Raw genomic sequence first — 19,490 nt, 5'->3', positions numbered from 1 at the left:
TCCCGTACGGTAAGTCTCCCCCGACCCTCAGTTCTGGGTGACTTTCCCGAAATCTACCCCTTTTCCTAGACCTCTCCAGTCCTTTTCCTTCACCCTTTGTACTTCCCCTTCAACCCTTCTGCCTGAAGAAGGAGCCACTGGTTCCAAAAAGCTTGCAAATTACAACAATCTTTTGTGTGTATGTTCTGCCGCCACTTGGTGAGTAGATTTTTTCTATCCAACTAAATTATTTTTTCAGTAACAGATTGTTTTCGTTTTTACATCAAACTTTATTGTATGTTAATTTAAATGGATCGATAAAAAATTATACTCATATTTTCTCCTGCTGCCGCTTGTTCAGATTATTTTTATCTCTCTAATTGTATTAGTTTTCAAAAATTTGTTATTTTCATTGATCTACTGTATATTAAGATTGAAGTAAAAATCCAGTTACATCAATGGAAAGCATGTAGCCATGTTTTCAAGAGAAAATACGATATTTTAAAATTGAGTGACATATTCAATAGTATATTGAGTAGTCACAAATATGTATACATGCAATTTATTTTGACTTAAAACTTATAAAGCTTCTTTGAATACAATGTTTTGAATAAGTATGCTTGTATGTTTCTTTAACATGGGAGAGAGGCATGTAGAGCTAACTGTGACAAAAGCAACCGACACTAAGGTCCACACCCGCCATATGTAGTGTCTGGTCTTGTGCTTTGTTTACGGTCATGGCATGACATAAGCCCACCTGGAACTACATACATTTAAAGTGAAATGGTAAACTGTTAGGAATAAGCAGGATTCAGTGTATAAAAACTCACTCGGCTGTGCCATTTCCCATCAAAATTTCCATTTCTATGAGGTCACATTGGAGAGAAGTAAATTTAAGACTCTGTGAGAGGAGGGTTTTGAGGAGTGAGATAATGCATGATGTTCATCATCAGAGTTACACTGCACTTAAATTTCAAAAGGAGTTTCCACAGAGCGAGTTAAACCTTGATGTTCCCGGGCAGCAGCAAGTCTCACCTCACCATCTTCAGTGTATTCTTAAGACCACATAGTCCTCAGTCTTTTAGCCTTTCTGGTATATTCAGAAATACTTGACCATTTTCTACACATTTTTAGTTGTGAACAAAAGTAAATCAAAATGTAGTGAATAGGTACCCCAAATTACAAAGCAAACTTAATAAGTTCATTGTTCCTAGCAAAGAACATAAATAAAATCTATTGATAGCAGCAGCACAATTTCAAGTTTTTAATACACCAACCAAACTCAGTAAATCCATATATCCTAGACAAGACAATTCAATGTTCGTGTGGTGTCGAAGTTGAGCGATTGTAGGAGGATACAAGATGACTTAGATATAATTTATAGCTGGTGTGATGAATGGCAACTAGCTCTAAATGCAGAAAATGTAAGTTAATGTGGATGTGGAGGAAAAGCGAACCTGTAACATTTGGATACAGCATTAGTAGTGTCCTGCTTGACACAGCCACATTGTTTAAACATCTGGGCATAGTATTGCAGAGCAATATGAAATGGAACGAGCATGCAAGGATTATGGTAGAGAAGGCGAATGGTCGACGTCGGTGTATTGAGAAAGTGTGGTTCATCTGTAAAGGAGACCAAATAGGACACTATTGTGACTTAATCTTGAGTACTGCTCGAGTGTTTGGAATCCGTAACAGGTCAGATTAAAGGAAGACATTGAAGCAATTCAGAGGTGGGTGGGTAGATTTGTAACTGAAAGTTTCAAACAAAATGCAAGTGTTACAGAGATGCTTGGGAAACTCAAATGGGAGTCCCTGGAGGGAAGGCGAAGTTCTTTTCAAGTAACAGCATTGAGAAAATTTCGAGAACCGGCATTTGAAGCTGACTGCAGAACGATTCTACTGCCACCAACAAGCATTTTGCATAAGGACCACAAAGATAAGCCCCATATGGTGGCATATAGACAGTCATTTCTCCCTTGCTCTATATGTGAGTGGCACAGGAAAGGAAATGACTAGTAGTGGTACTGGATACCCTCTGCCATGCACGGTAGAGTGGCTTGTAAAGTATGTATGTAGCTGTAGCTGTACCCATAAAGGTAAGATAGTGATGCTTAATTCTGTCAGTGATATAAACTTCTGAATATCGATCTGTTACTGAGTTAAAAGAAAAACTAATAGCACCATCTATTGGATCTTTGGTGTACTACAAAACTAACAGCACCATCTGCTGGTTCTTTGGTGATTTACACCATGATGATTAAACATTCCAACTACTAAGCTGAGCTGACAATTTTAGATAAAACTTAAAATTACAATATCTTTTCTTATTTTGTGTTACAGTTTTGATGAAATAAAGCTTATATGTTTTCCCATGCTATGATTAAGTTACCTATGAAAACACTACGAAAAGTCACTTAGTAGCTTTGGAGATTAACACATTGAAACAGACAGACACAACAGGCTTACAGTTTTATTATTAGTACAGATTTAGCATGATAGTAAAAAAAAAAAAAAAAAAAAAAAAAAAAAAAAAAAAAAAAAAAAAACTTACATGCATGTTTAATCATTTGAAACACAACTATGGTAGTCCACTTGCAGCAGCAGACTTTATACCTATATGCTACACAAACTGTCAGTTTCACTCCACAAGACCATTTTCAAGTTTCTTAATTAGAATCAGCCAGTAAAGCACGAGTCATATTTAGTAGTGCCAAAGTCATTCATATGTGATGGCATTACAGTACAAAAGTGTAATAAGCCCCTGCACTGGTCCCAATGTGTTTGCACAGTGTGCCACGAGAAAACACGTATATAATAGTTAACTTAAGTGACAGAAATACTTCAGCTTCAAAACGTAACTGCAAACCTGTACCTGGATACTGGTATACCCTATAATATTATATTTCAACACTGTGAAACAGAAATAAGCTAAAACAGTGAAACAATAAACCTGAAATACAATGTGGATACAGTCTTGGGGGCATAAAAGTGCACATATACATAATGTTCAAAGTAGCTATTGGTCCTTTGGGCAAGTTACAAGCTACCGTATGTCATTTTTCTGATTACTCTCTCTCTCTCTTTCTTTCCCTCCCTCAAATCAGTAGCATTTTTTCACTATAACTTTTGATATGTTATATTCTTGTCTCCTCTTCCCTCTCTTGAGATGGAAGAAGTACAGTAGGGGAGGGACTTTATTCTTACTAATGCAAATTGGAATGCAAAGGTCTGTCTTATTACATTCTGGACCTCTTAGCAACTATTGTATTCAATGCTGTAAACATTATGTTAAAGAAAAGAAAGCTTGATAATCAAAGAAAAGACAAGGACACCCGAGAAAATGCGCTTGTGTCAAATGTATCCATTAAGCATAACAACATAACTCACAGGTTGTAAAGAATCGTGCATCTGTCCTGTGGTACCATTATCTCCCAAATTAATAGGACGTTCAGATCTTATTTTTGAAGGATCTTCATTTAAGTCAACATGAAAGAGGTAGAATATTACACCAAACATAGCAGGTCCGAGGCCATTACAGAGCCCTCTCATTCCAGTTACCATTCCTTGTACTAACCCTGAAACAAATTAAATCTGTTACAACATGGATGCTCCATTTAACAAAGGACTACTGCCAGCTCACAATAATCGATTTTTAATAATAATTGATTTTTAATTCTATCACAATAAATCAATGTAAAAAATTTGGAACCTGCTATGTTGTTCAAGTGGTACTGCATTAACTACTTGAATTGGAAATTACTTTATTGTGAAGTGACTGGTAACCTAGTTACCTATTTCTTATTACACATGCCTAGTCTTATAATTTTCTTAACCCATTATATCCAACACATCTAATTTAATATTAAATCTCCTTAATACTATGATAATATTAAACAGTGCACGTGCTGATTGCAAGCTTTGCGTTTGTGACTTACAGCACAAGAAGATGAATTTTAAAAGGGTTATAAGTTAACAATAAGTAAATATTGTACTGAATCATAAACATGCAAAATATTGGCTTCCATAACTAGAGATAGAAATGGAATAAAATTAAACAAATAAATAAATAAAAATAAACAACTGCTCTTGCAAACAGAAATGATCACATACTCAAAATGTTCAATAAATTATCTTTCTCCCAGAGGAATTTGAAACAAGTGGCTTGGCACTCTATCAACTAATTTCTTTAAGAACGGCAGATGTATCTGACTTCATGTAAATGATACACATTTGCAGTTCATCTACACTCTCCATAAACACTACTGCACTGGACTTCCCACAGGCCACATCTTTTTTTTTTTTTTTTTTTTTTTTTTTTTTTTTTTTTTTTTTTTTTTTTGGGGGGGCTTCCCACAGCCTCCATCTTCTTTTCTTTTGAGTTTTGGGGGAATCATCTGACCATTTCATTGTATGAACTTCCTTCTGAAGAAATCACTCAATTGTAGTCCTGGCCAGGATAACAATAAATCTACTAGCAACAGTTAACTGAAACCAACTACGAAGAATTTTCTGGCAATGGCCTTCATGATGCCCATAGATAACGTCAGACTTATTACTTATCAATAGCTATATATATTGTCACTTTATTCACTTTCTACCATTCCTTAGTTTCTTCAAAATTCATGGAGGCATATTCCATCTTTGCAACTAAATGAAAGGCAACGAAACTTCCTGGCAGATTAAAACTGTGTGCCGGACCGAGACTCGAACTTGGGACCTTTGCCTTTCGCGGGCAAGTGCTCTACCAACTGAGCTACCCAAGCACGGCTCACGCCCCGTCCTCACAGCTTTACTTCTGCCAGTACCTGTCTCCTACCTTCCAAACTTTACAGAAGCTCTCCTGGTGGAGCTTCAAGGAATCCTCAGAACCTTAGGCCCCCTACAAAACCTTTCACCTGACTCCATCAACCTCCTGACCCCACCAACACCCCGCACCCCTACCTTCTACCTACTTCCTAAAATTCACAAACCCAAACATCCCGGCCGCCCCATTGTAGCTGGCTACCAAACCCCCACAGAACGTATCTCTGCCTACATAGATCAACACCTTCAACCCATTACAGGCAGTCTCCCATCCTTCATCAAAGACACCAACCACTTTCTCGAACGCCTGGAATCCTTACCCAATCTGTTACCCCCGGAAACCATCCTTGTAACCATTGATACACAAATATCCCGCACGTCCAGGGCTTTGCTGCAATGGAGCACTTCCTTTCACACCAATCACCTGCTACCCTACCTAAAACCTCTTTCCTCATTACCTTAGCCAGCTTCATCCTAACCCAAAACTTCTACACTTCTGAAGGCCAAACATGCCAACAATTAAAGTGAACAGCCATGGGTACCAGGATGGCCCCTCATACACCAACCTATTTATGGGTCGCTTAGAGGAAGCCTTCTTGGTTACCCGAGCCTGCCAACCCACAGTTTGGTACAGATTTATTGATGACATTTTCATGATCTGGACTCACAGTGAAGAACAACTCCAGAATTTCCTCTCCAACCTCAACTCCTTTGGTTCCATCAGATTCACCTGGTCCTACTCCAAATCCCATGCCACTTTCCTCGACGTTGACCTTCATCTGTCCAATGGCCAGCTTCACACATCCGTCCACATCAAACCCACCAACAAGCAACAGTACCTCCATTATGACAGCTGCCACCCATTCCATATCAAACGGTCCCTTCTCTACAGCTTAGGTCTTCGTGGCAAACGAATCTGCTCCAGTCCTGAATCCCTGAACCATACACCAATAACCTGAAAACAGCTTTCACATCCCGCAACTACCCTCCCGACCTGGTACAGAAGCAAATAACCAGAGCCACTTCCTCATCCCCTCAAACCCAGAACCTCAAACAGGAGAACCCCAAAAGTGGTCCCCCTTGTGACAGGATACTTTCCGGGACTGGATCAGACTCTGAATGTGGCTCTCCAGCACGGATGCAACTTCCTCAAATCCTGCCCTGAAATGAGATCCATCCTTCATGAAATCCTCCCCACTTCACCAAGAGTGTCTTTCTGCTGTCCACCTAACGTTGGTAACTGCTAGGTTCATTCCTATGAAATCCTCAAACCATCTTCCCTACCCTCTGGCTCCTACCCTTGTAACCATCCCTGGTGTAAAACCTGTCCCATGCAACCTCCCACCACCACCTACTCCAGTCCTGTAACCCGGAAGGTGTACACGATCAAAGGCAGAGCCACGTGTGAAAGCACCCACATAATTTACCAACTGACATGCCTACACTGTGAAGCCTTCTATGTGGGAATGACCAGCGACAAACTGTCCATTCGCATGGACGAACACAGGCAGACAGTGTTTGTTGGTAATGAGGATCACCCTGTGGCTAAACATGCCTTGGTGCACGGCCAGCACATCTCGGCACAGTGTTACACCGTCCGGGTTATCTGGATACTTGCCACTGACACCAACCTATCAGAATTCTGGAGATGGGAACTTGCCCTTCAATATATTCTCTCTTCCCGTTACCCACCTGGCCTCAACCTTCGCTAATTTCAAGTTGCCGCCCCTCGTACATCACCTGTCATTCAACAACATCTTTACCTCTGTACTTCCGCCTTGACTGACATCTCTGCCCAACCCCTTTGCATTTTCGTATGTCTGCCTGTGTCTGTATACGTGCGGATGGATGAGTGAGTGTGTGTGTGTGTGTGTGTGTGTGTGTGTGTGTGTGTGTGTGTGTGTTTGCGCGCGCGAGTGTATACCTGTCCTTTTTCCCCCCTAAGGTAAGTCTTTCCGCTCCCAGGTTTGGAATGGCTCCTTACCCGCTCCCTTAAAACCCACATCCTTTCATCTTTCCCTCTCCTTCCCTCTTTCCTGATGAAGCAACCTTGGGTTGCAAAAGCTTGAAATTTGTGTGTGTGTGTGTGTTTTTTATTGTGCCTATCTACCAGTGCTTTCTCATTTGGTAAGTTACAGCATCTTTGTTTTTTATATATATTTTTCCCACGTGGAATGTTTCCCTCTATTATATTCATATAATAATATTTTAGATATTCATGAATATCTTAGATGGAATAAGGGTTTAGCTTAGTATTTTCTCAAATTTTATTTAAGTTCCTTTCGCTGGTTTCTACACATGAGTGATTACATAAAACTCTCAATTCCTATACTGAATCTTATTTACTAAATTATCTGGCATTATAATTACCATCTTTAAGTGTTAACATGTGGATAATTGTGAGAACCTGTACTTTGCTAAAATATGACTCAGAATATAATATAGTTCCATGAACAAAGCATTTGTGAAACCATATACTGCACGTAGGAACATCTTGTTTGTAAAACACTGATAGATATTCCTCCAGTATACTTTGTGATTGTGCATTGTACTGCTTTAGGCCCGTGTTACACTGTCAGGGATCTTTGACAAATCTTTTATAAAAGCTAAATTCACACATTAACTTTTATGATATGATCAAAGTATTCCACAGCACACTGACATAGATTTTATACAATGTAATTTACAACAGCCATTTGACAATGTTATTTTACAGTGTCATAAAGGCCTTAGGCAAATTATAACAGAAATGTAATGATAAATTCTGCCATTGTGGAGAAAATTTCAAAGCACAGACTTCTGTTTTGTATCCTAGGTGAATATCAGTGTGCTATTAGGAGCACAAAACAATATACACTCCTGGAAATTGAAATAAGAACACCGTGAATTCATTGTCCCAGGAAGGGGAAACTTTATTGACACATTCCTGGGGTCAGATACATCACATGATCACACTGACAGAACCACAGGCACATAGACACAGGCAACAGAGCATGCACAATGTCGGCACTAGTACAGTGTATATCCACCTTTCGCAGCAATGCAGGCTGCTATTCTCCCATGGAGACGATCGTAGAGATGCTGGATGTAGTCCTGTGGAACGGCTTGCCATGCCATTTCCACCTGGCGCCTCAGTTGGACCAGCGCTCGTGCTGGGCGTGCAGACCGCGTGAGACGACGCTTCATCCAGTCCCAAACATGCTCAATGGGGGACAGATCCGGAGATCTTGCTGGCCAGGATAGTTGACTTACACCTTCTAGAGCACGTTGGGTGGCACGGGATACATGCGGACGTGCATTGTCCTGTTGGAACAGCAAGTTCCCTTGCCGATCTAGGAATGGTAGAACGATGGGTTCGATGACGGTTTGGATGTACCGTGCACTATTCAGTGTCCCCTCGACGATCACCAGTGGTGTACGGCCAGTGTAGGAGATCGCTCCCCACACCATGATGCCGGGTGTTGGCCCTGTGTGCCTCGGTCGTATGCAGTCCTGATTGTGGCGCTCACCTGCACGGCGCCAAACACGCATACGACCATCATTGGCACCAAGGCAGAAGCGACTCTCATCGCTGAAGACGACACGTCTCCATTCGTCCCTCCATTCACGCCTGTCGCGACACCACTGGAGGCGGGCTGCACGATGTTGGGGCGTGAGCGGAAGACGGCCTAACGGTGTGCGGGACCGTAGCCCAGCTTCATGGAGACAGTTGCGAATGGTCCTCGCCGATACCCCAGGAGCAACAGTGTCCCTAATTTGCTGGGAAGTGGCGGTGCGGTCCCCTACGGCACTGCGTAGGATCCTACGGTCTTGGCGTGCATCTGTGCGTCGCTGCGGTCCGGTCCCAGGTCGACGGGCACGTGCACCTTCCGCCGACCACTGGCGACAACATTGATGTACTGTGGAGACCTCACGCCCCACGTGTTGAGCAATTCGGCGGTACGTCCACCCGACCTCCCGCATGCCCACTATACGCCCTCGCTCAAAGTCCGTCAACTGCACATACGGTTCACGTCCACGCTGTTGCGGCATGCTACCAGTGTTAAAGACTGCGATGGAGCTCCGTATGCCACGGCAAACTGGCTGACACTGACGACGGCGGTGCACAAATGCTGCGCAGCTAGCGCCATTCGACGGCCAACACCGCGGTTCCTGGTGTGTCCGCTGTGCCGTGCGTGTGATCATTGCTTGTACAGCCCTCTCGCAGTGTCCGGAGCAAGTATGGTGGGTCTGACACACCGGTGTCAATGTGTTCTTTTTTCCATTTCCAGGAGTGTATATGCGACAAGAAAGTGAATCTATATGTATTTTATGTTTGCATCACAACAAGCCTGACATAAAAGCACTCTTTGGAGTACAAAGAAACACTGCACCTACATTCATACCTTGTTTGTCTGCATCAGAATGCATTGATACAAAGGCACTAATAGCAGGATATGTGATGCTAGAGATTGAAGCCAGGACCCCAGCGGCCCACATCATCCTGTTGATAACACAGACAATTTTAGTTAAAATTGTTAATCATCTATTAAGGAAAAAATTATACAAAACTTCTTTAGCAATTATAATTTAATATGAGATGAAATAATATTAGCGTCATTCAATAGCATGTACATGAAAAAAAACATTAATGGAAAATTAAAAAACTCTTGGTGTTTCCTATTTCACAGATCTGTGACCTGATGAACAATAAACATTCAATTTTTGCAACATTTACAAGATGCAATTCACTGATTTTCTAATCTTTGTCAGTTATTCCACTGAATCAATTCTGTAACTTCTCAGCTGATATTGTACTATTCAAATTCTGAGTTAAATGTAAGTCCCCCATTACTGACTAGGTAGTCAGCTCAAAGGTCACAGGAAGGCAAGGGTATGACATCTCGAATAAGACAAAATAAAGCATTGCAGTGTTAAACCAACCATTGGATTGATGACAGTTTTACTTGTTGTACACACTGGATTCTGACAATCTCTGTTTTGTGTTCTTCATATTTTCAGTCCTTTTCTTTTTCAATCAAATTGTTGTTATCTCATCTCATGTTCAAAAAATTTCCAAATAGCCACCCCCCTTTTCCCCTGGATAGCTTACTTGCATAAACAGCACATGTGAAAAATTTATGACAGTATAGATTTACTTCATAACAAATAACACTTCTGCATGTTAATGACAACAAATGGCATGTAAAAAGAAACTGTTTTGTGTTAAGGTTTATAGCTTTATCCAGTTTCACTAACCATGTTTGTGAGCCGAATCCATACCACATTAGTTGCAACATTTCAAACACAAGACCAACAATAATTGTGTGCTTACTGCCCAAAGAACGCATTAGGAATCCTAAAATTATCTGCGCACCAACAGACAGTATACCCACTGTGGCAATAAAGACAGCGACCATTACAACACTAAAATCCATCACCTGGAAATCAAACAGAGCAAAATTAGTAAAAAAAGATAAATCACTTTGAGTTGGTTTTTATAAAACAGTCAAACATGATTAAGGTTTCAAAACATCCATGACATAACAATCAGACAAAAATTAAAATTTATACGTGTCTCCTTACATTTCTATCGTGAAATGGATTTTTAAATACAAATCTGTGAAAGAAATAATGAAGTTTGGTCAGTGTGTCCATTACAGTATTCCACTGAAATGGATTAACAGCAATGAGACATAGGCACAGTACTTAAATACATTCAATAGATGCCAAAATTAACAACATTAACTTATGCAAATAATTGTTCTTCAGGCATTCTGCATAAGATGAAAGGAAATACATTGTAACTCAAAACTTTATAAAGGTCCCACAAAACTTCATGAATGAAACTTGACTTAATTCCTTTGGCCTTTGGCCCCTATGGGGACATAGGGCATCTAGGAGAACTCGCCATCCGTCTCTGTCTTTGGCCATTTGCCTCAATTCTGCCCAGGTCTTGCCTACTCTTTTTGCTTCCCCTTCCACTGTCCTCTTCCATGTGCCCCTTGGTCTTCCTCTCTTCCTTGTTCCCTGGGGATTCCATTCCAATGCTTTTTTCTCGATGGTTCCATCTGGTTTTCTCAAGGTGTGCCCCAACCAACCCCACTTTCTCTCTCGTATCTGGTCTTCTATAGGTATCGGGTTTGTTATTCGCCAGAGCTCCTCATTACATATTTTTTCTGGCCACCAGATATTCATGATGCATCGAAGACATCTATTTATGAAGCTTCATGAATGAAAAGTGTGGACAAAATTATTATGATAATTGCCTTAACATACACTGTAGATTTGTATTTAATTCAAGAAGAGAACAGTATCTTAGAGCTTCTTCAAACAACATTATTTTTTCTCCAGTCTGGTGAGTTTTGGTTACAGCAAATATTTTTGGTAACTTATTAATATTTTTGTAAAATTCTCACTTTATAATTAAAGTTCCAGTTTCAAAATGGTGTAAAAAAAAAGAACCACTGCTCAGAATGGCTTCAATTTGAATGGAATATCTCTGAAGAAAGGGGAAATAATATGGAAAGAAAAAAATTAATGAAAGTTTTACCACTAGATGGTGCTGTCAGTGGCAGGATAGGAAAAATAAGAGATACAGTATACACAACTGTTCCTCAGTTTGTGTGTGAGACGCTTGACATGACTGTCTCAATGCAGGATTGCATGGCACTGGTGAAGTTCTTTTACAAGAACAGTGACTGTGTGCCAATAGCTCTACAGAAGTTCTGGAAACATAAGGGTATGAAAAAAGGTGTTGGTTCAATTCCTGCAAGAGACTAGAGAAAATTATTACTTTGCAGTGCAGAGTGGCAGAGGGAGGAAAACAACTACTCTGACATCAGTAGAAGACATGGCCACAGCATTGCAGGTGGAATTGTGCAATGGCATGCAAAGCTGCAGTGTACACGAACTATCAGAACTTTGCACATACCTGTGAGCATGACAAACAAAATTCTACGAAACATCCTGCATTGCTAGCCATACAAAATTACCCTTGTTCAGCAGTTGCTTCATGTTGACCTGCCAATATGGAAAATGTTTGCGTTACAATTTCTTCCTTTCATGGAAATGGACAATGAATAGCCATGGGACATTCTATGGACAGACAAAACCCTCTACCATCTCCAAGGACACGTCAATATACAGAACTGCAGAATATGAGCAACGGAAAATCAGCTCACATATCAACTAGGACATGCTCATTCTGCAAAGGTAACTGTGTGGTGTGGGTTGGTGATATTGTTTAACATAGAGCCCTAGTTTTGTCACGGAGATGGGTCCTGCGAGACCTGTTACCTGTTCTGTCACTCATACACGCTATGAGTTTGTTTTGCGCACCCACATCATTCCAACCTTACAACAGCATGGATGTGAGGGTAGGACCATTTTTATGCAAGATGGAACTGTCTACACACTGCACAGCCAATGAATCAGCTGCTACAGAGGTATTTTAGAAATGCTAGAATTATCAGCCGTCACTTCTCTACAGCCTGGCCATCCAGATCACCTGATCTTAATCCATATGACATCTGGCTGTGGGGTTATCTGAAATATGCCGTGTTCAGTGCACTGATTACAAATGCAGCTGGACTAAAGATGCACAATGCATTCTGAATGTGACCCCTGAGATACTCTGATCTGTTGTAGAACATGCTCTTTCTCAATTTCAACTTGTGGAAAGAAAATGGTGGACAGCATGTGGAACATGTATTGCAAAAGTCTCATGACAATTAGGAACAATTTCAGTGTTGCTTTTTTTGTGGTTTTTGGCCTCTGGAAAATTAAAAATCAATTTCTACCATCCCATGTGGTATGACCTAGCCTGAGTGAAAGGGCTTACCTATCTAACAGCAGCACACCTGACAAATGTCAAACATATACGGTAATGAATGGTTGGTTTAATGTGCAACTCACACCACAGCTGTCATAATGTGATTCATCTGTCAGTTGTAGCTGAGCCCATTTATGTTATGATGCACTGGGGGAAATTTTTTAAATTTTTTTTTCTATAACACTTCCCACTTTTTCTATAACATTCTGTTCAAATTTGATGTCATTTTGAGCAGCAGTTCTTTTTTTAGAGCAGTTTGAAACTGAAACTTTAATAATGATCACCCTGTATATTACTGGAAATAACATTTGCATTGAGCCGAAGAAACTGGTAACATCTATGGCATTCAATGAGAGCAGCAACCTACATCTATACCTAAGTTTCTGGATATTACTGTTTGCAAATCATGAGATTCAGACCTCAACAAATATAACAAACAGTGTTGAGAAAAAGTATTGTAGTTAGGAAAAGTTCATCAATCACCATGACATTACATATCTTATATGCTCTATTATATCAAAAGTGACCAAAAAATGCAGGCGAATACATGAAGACTCATCAATAATATCAGGAACACAGCCAGCATGTATTATTACAAACACTTGAAAGAAAGGCGAGAGAATTTTTGTTCCTGTAAAAAAAACGTGACGGAGAGTATTATCTGAGAAAATGCAAAATAACAAACCACAGTAGCTGTACGAGTGCTGACCCTGAGCAGAATACCTGGGTATGTGTGAAATGTGATGACGACTTGCACCAATAGCTAACCAAACAATATTACATTAAAGAGATCATTACTTTGTCAACAGATGAGGTCATCTATTAAAACAAAAATATGAACCATTACTTAAGTAACAAGAAGATAGTGAAGCGAAACTGTATGCTATGTGTGACAAACAAAGTGTACAAAGGAAGAAAATGGAGGTGCATCGCTTCAAAATACTGCTTTGGAAGCAGAGCTTTGTAACAAATGCTATAAATCTACAAAAACTGCAATTATGTGCAGGCAGTGCAACAAAATACGTCATTTTTGCTGTGGGAAAGTGAAAAATAAGAACTTTGCACTGAAATGGAAATATGATGATTGTTAATTGCAAAGCTCCAACTAAATTGTGTCATACTAAGGATTTAGCTAAATCATCCAGCAGATCAGAAACACATAGGACAGTATCTCATATACAGTATGGGATCAATAGTATCTGGAGACCTGGCTGAAAATGACTAACAAGTTCATGGCGCCCTCCATCGGTAATGCTAGAATTCAATATGGTGTTGCCCCACTCTTAGCCTCGATGACAACTTTCACTCTCACAGGCGTATGTTCAATCAGGTGCTGAAAGGTTTCTTGGGGAATGGCAGGAAATTCTTCATGGACTGCTGCACTAAGGAGAGATACTGATGTCGGTCGGTGAGGCCTGGCACGAAGTCGGTGTTCAAAAACATCCCAAAGGTGTTCTATAGGATTCCGGTCAGGACTCTGTGCAGGCCAGTCTATTACACAGATGTTGTTGTTGTGCAACCACTCCGCCACAAGCCGTGCATTATGAACAAGTGCTCAATCATGTTGAAAGATGCAATAACCATCCCCGAATTGCTTTTCCACAGGGGGAAGCAATAAGGTGCTTAAAACATCAATGTAGGCCTTTGCTGTGATAGTGCCATGCAAAACAACAAGGGGTGCAAGCCTCCTCCATGAAAAACACAACCACATCATAACACCACCACCTCCGAATTTTACAGTTGGTAGTACACACGCTGGCAGATGACGTTTACAGGGCATTTGCCATACCCACACCCTGCCATCGGATCGCCACACTGCGTACTGTGATTCGTCACTCCACACAACGTTTTTCCACTGTTCAATCGTCCAATGTTTATGCTCCTTACACCAAGCGATGCATCATTTGACATTTACCGGCCTGATGTGTGGCTTATGAGGGGTCATGCAAGTTTTCTCACCTCCCGCCTAACTGTCACAGTACTTGCAGTGGATCCTGATGCAGTTTGGAATTCCTGTGTGATGGTCTGGGCAGATGTCTGCCTATTACACATTATGACCCCCTTCAACTGTTGGCGGTCTCTGTCAGTGCACAGACGAGGTCGGCCTGTACGCTTTTGTGCTGTACGTGTCCCTTCATGATTCCACTCCACTAACACGTTGGAAACAGTGGTCACAGGGATGTTTAGGAGTGTGGAAATCTCGCATACATACGTATGGCACATGTGACACCTGACCACATTCAAAGTCCGTGAGTTCTGCGGAGCAGTCCATTCTGCTCTCCCACGATGTCTGATGACGACTGAGGTTGCTGATATGGAATACCTGGCAGTAGGTGGCAGCACAATGCACCTAATATGAAAAACATATGTTTTTGGGGGTGTCTGGATACTTTTGATCACATAGTGTATGTTGTGATAAAATGAACAACAGTGCTGTAAAGAGCCCAAAGATAATAATCACCTCCAGAAACAAATTCATAAACAAGTTAGTACTGACAGAAACCTTCGCAAAGATACACAGAATATTCAGGGCGATGTGATGTAGCCCGATAAACTGTCAACAAAGTGCAAAGTAAGACCACAGTTAATTTAACCAAAAAGGTCCTTGTACTTGGCAGCAGTCATTGTAGAGGAATTTCACAATTATTACAAAAATCTCAATGAGCATGACCATATAATAATAATAGATGGGCAAGGAATAGTTTGCGCTACAACTGCATCTACAACACTGAAGAAGTCTGCTGAGATATCATCACACGCCAATGTGAATATAGTTTCACTTTTCCCGTGTTTTGATAGGCCATGGGTGAAACATTCCATGAAACGTGCCAATAAGGAGTTTATCAGAGCCCTGTGGCAGCCAGATTGATTACACATGGAACTGGTTGACACAATGCCACAAGCTCATAACATAACACACACTATGGCTTGCATTTAAATGTAGCAGGGAAATAGGTTATTACACAGATCACCACCAATAGCATTACATACAAGCTAGACACCACCCACCCAATCCCAGTAATTTCTAATATTCACTGTAGCTCATTTTCATATAAAAGAAGAGACACTGTAAAATTTGTAGTAAGGAATATGATAATCATAATTACTTAAAAATATTTCATCAGAATATATGAACTCTGCTAAATAAAATGGAAGAGCTGCTGCTTTCGTTTCACAATACAACAGATTCAGATGAGGCAGCTGTTGGTGCACTTTGCTTGACAGAGTATCATCTAGGAACTGCAGAAATTGAGCAGATGAACTTAAAAAATTACAAAATTAGACGTAACTATAGTGGAACTAACACATGAAGAGGAGGCACTGTAATTTTCATTCACAACATTCTTAGTTCACAGGCTATAGATATAAGGCAATGCTGCAATAGACAACATTTTTAATGCTGTGCAGTCTAACCAGAACTGCTTTTCTAGCAGTACAACATAATTATAACACTCTAAAGGGCACCAGTAGCATATAACCCAGAGTTCTTTGCTCAGCTAGACACCATCCCTACAAAACTTCATAAGAGTAACAGTAGGATTAATATATTTTGTGATTTTAACATTTACCTTCTATCAAACAATAGCAATCATAGACAATTACAAAAATTGATGTCTTACTTTAACTTACACCCAACAATTTCATTCCCCCACTAGGATAGATGACTGCAGCAGGACTGCTCGACAATGATTTTCTGAGCCCCACTTATAATGATGTAAAAATACAGGTAAATGATGTATTGGATCATGATGGGGAAATGGCAATCCTAAAATTTGTCAACAGGAAAACAGTTAACTAACACACACATTCAGGAATGTTACAATACTAAACAATGAATCCACCAATATGGTTAGAAACAGTTTGCAACAGGCATTATGGGGAGAAGTCTGCCATGAACACATAATGGATAAGAAAGTTAATTCATTCTTAAGCTCTTTCTCAAACACTTTGAAGCCAGCATCCCCCACAGCAGGAAGACTGGACAACAGCTGGGAATAGAATATCATGTGCCACAAAAAGGAAGCTTTATCTAGTACAGAGATATAGTACAAACATATCAGTGAAAATGCACTGTAAGAGATACCATAAAATCATACAATGTATAATCTGAAAGGCCAAAAACATGCATTATACAGAGAAAATTAATGGGCAAACAATAAAACAAAAACTGTATGGAAAATCGTAATAGGCAAAATGGGAGAACATAATAAGCTGAAAAGAGCAGTCTCACAATTCAATAAATTTTTACTGGATAGCTAAAAATACAGAAACATAAACACTATGCTTTCCATAGAAACCATAAAATTACTTAGTTTTACTCAACATACACCAATGATGACACTGCACTTTAAATCCACAACACCTAATGAAATTATAAAAATCATCAGGTCAATGAAAAGCACCAGTCCTTCTGGGTATGATGGAGTATCAGACAAGGCACTAAAATTATGCGGTGATTTAATTAGCTACATTTTGTGCTATTTATGTAACTAGTCAATGAAAACCCAGGATATTTCCTTAGAGATTAAAACAGTCTATGATAATACCAACACACAGAGGTGGTGAGGCACTTTTAATATGTATCAGCCTGCCTCTCTGCTGTCAGTTGTTTCGAAACATTTGAGCACGTAGCATACAAGAGCCTAAATGGGCACCAAGCACAAAATGGCTCACTGACATCCTCCCAATTTGACTTTCACAAAGGGCTCTCATCATTAAGAGCAATATTCAGTCTCACAAAAGAAATTCTAGATCAACTGAACTATAAAAGGTATGCTGTGGGGATTTTCTGTGACCTCGCTACAGCTTTTGACTGGGTAAAATGTAATAGTTTAATACAAAAACTCTCACACTGTGGCATCCACGACAAATCATTAGCTTGGCTAGAATCTTAATTACATAATAGGAAATACAAAGTTGTCCTAGCAGGTGCAGGTGAAACAATAAAATGAGAGTGGAGAATTATTAAGTATGGTGTTTCGCAAGGCTCGATCCTAGGACCACTGATCTTCTTCGTTAACATTAATGACCTATCAGCATTAGTAAATAACAAAGTATAGTAATGTTTACTGATGATACAGGTATTTTTATCACGGGTGTGATGTCCTTTGTGCAGATTACAACTGAAACAATAATACACCAAATATTCAAATGGTTCACAACACAGTCTATCATTAAACCTTTCAAAAAAATCTAATGTAGCTTCAGGTAGCAAATAAGAAGCTACAAGCTGAACTGGATATCAATCGGCAGAAAATTAATGAAACGCCACATATAAAATTTCTAGGCATACAAACAGATAATCAAATAAGGTGGAATGAACATATTGATAACCTGCTCAAAAAACTAAGCTCATCATGCTTTGCACGTAGGGCTATTTCACCATATGTTGACAGGAAAAACAACAACATTGTCACATTTCACATATTTCTATTCTCTTGTGTCATATGGTATAATATTAATGGAAATGTTGCAGAAGTGGAAAAAGTTTTTAAACTAAAACTGAGCTGCGAGTCTGATCAGTGGTGATACAAATTAGTTATGTAGGTGCTTACTCATGATCCTTGGGATATAGACACAAATTAGTCAGTATATTTACTCACTGATGGTGCTTGTAATAAACAACGAAAATATGGTTCTAAACTAACCATGACAATCACAATCTTGATATAAGGCAGAAGCAAAGACTTCACAAAAACTCAATAATTCCCAATATAGTGCAGGAGGAGTTATCCAGATAGAGCAGTATGTTATGTAAAGGATGTATCATACTACAAATAATACTGTAGTAGTGTATTCTATGTATGAATGTCATACTGCAAGCCCTGTATGTATATTTTTGCACTATTGTTGTTTTCCCCCCCTCTCTTTCTCCATGTAATACTGTATTCTGTTATTTGTTCTACATTACAATATAACAGTTGTATACATTTGAATTTAACAGGATCAAATAAAAATCAAATCATCTACATACATTAACCGAAAGTCACTATATGCTGCATGGCAAAACGTACCTTGTACCACTGCTAGTCATTCACTTTTCTGTTCTACCTGTAAATGGATCAAGGGGAAACAACTGTCTATACGCTTTCATACGAGTCCTAGTCTCTCTTATCTTGTCTTTATAGTCCTCATGCGAGATGTACATTGGTGGTGGTAGAATCTTTCCGCAGTCAGTCACAAATGCTGATTCTCAAAACTTTCTCAATAAAGTTTCATGAAAAGAATGTCGTCTTCCTTCCAGGAATTCACATTTAAGTTCACCAAGGATTTCCATAATACTCACATACTGATCGAATTTACCTGGTCAAAACTAGCAGCACGATTCTGAATTGCTTTAATGTTTTGGTCTAATCTGACCTAGTGGATCTCAAACACTCGAGCAGTGCTCAAAACAAAGTTCTACACAAGGTCTCCTTCATAGATGATTTACACTCTCCTAGAGCTCTCCCAATAAAATGAAGTCAACCATTCAAGCTCCTTACAATTGATCTTATGAACTCATTCCATTTTATATCGTTTTGCAACATTATGGCTAGATATTTTATCAATGTGACTGTGCCAAGCAGAATTTAGAGGAAGCTGTCATTCATCAAACCAAACAGAAATTCTGGTCAAGTACTCCCGTCTCCTCAAACAGTCACTTCAAGACAACACTTTCCCATTCACTAAAGCATCACAGCAAACAGTCACAGTTCAATGCTCTCTCACCCATTAGTATGTTTGTGTATACAGATGACAAGAGCAGTTCTTTCACACTCCCCTAGGGCACTCCTGATGATACCCTTGCCTCTGACGACACCTGCCATAGAGGAAACCTGGGCTTCATTACTTAAAAAGTCTTCGAGGCACTTACATATCTGAGAACCTATCGTGTACGCTCAGCCCTTGC

At 39.8% G+C, this 19,490-nt stretch overlaps 1 protein-coding gene across 1 annotated transcript in view; it reads right to left on the bottom strand.

Moving 5' to 3' along the window:
* LOC124721422 (hippocampus abundant transcript 1 protein) overlaps window positions 1-19,490 on the bottom strand; it is a 98,891-nt gene that overhangs the window by 17,126 nt on the left and 62,275 nt on the right. Inside the window, exons 8-10 of the mRNA XM_047246396.1 lie at window positions 10,024-10,205; window positions 9,171-9,268; window positions 3,370-3,557 (exon numbers count right to left, since the gene is read on the bottom strand). Of these exons, the coding sequence (XP_047102352.1) occupies window positions 3,370-3,557; window positions 9,171-9,268; window positions 10,024-10,205 (468 nt within the window). The remainder of the gene's footprint in view (window positions 1-3,369; window positions 3,558-9,170; window positions 9,269-10,023; window positions 10,206-19,490) is intronic.

The sequence above is a fragment of the Schistocerca piceifrons genome, chromosome X (assembly GCF_021461385.2).
Source record: "Schistocerca piceifrons isolate TAMUIC-IGC-003096 chromosome X, iqSchPice1.1, whole genome shotgun sequence".
In the NCBI taxonomy this organism is placed as follows: Eukaryota; Metazoa; Arthropoda; class Insecta; order Orthoptera; family Acrididae; genus Schistocerca; species Schistocerca piceifrons.
This window is presented reverse-complemented; position numbering and strand designations above follow the sequence as displayed.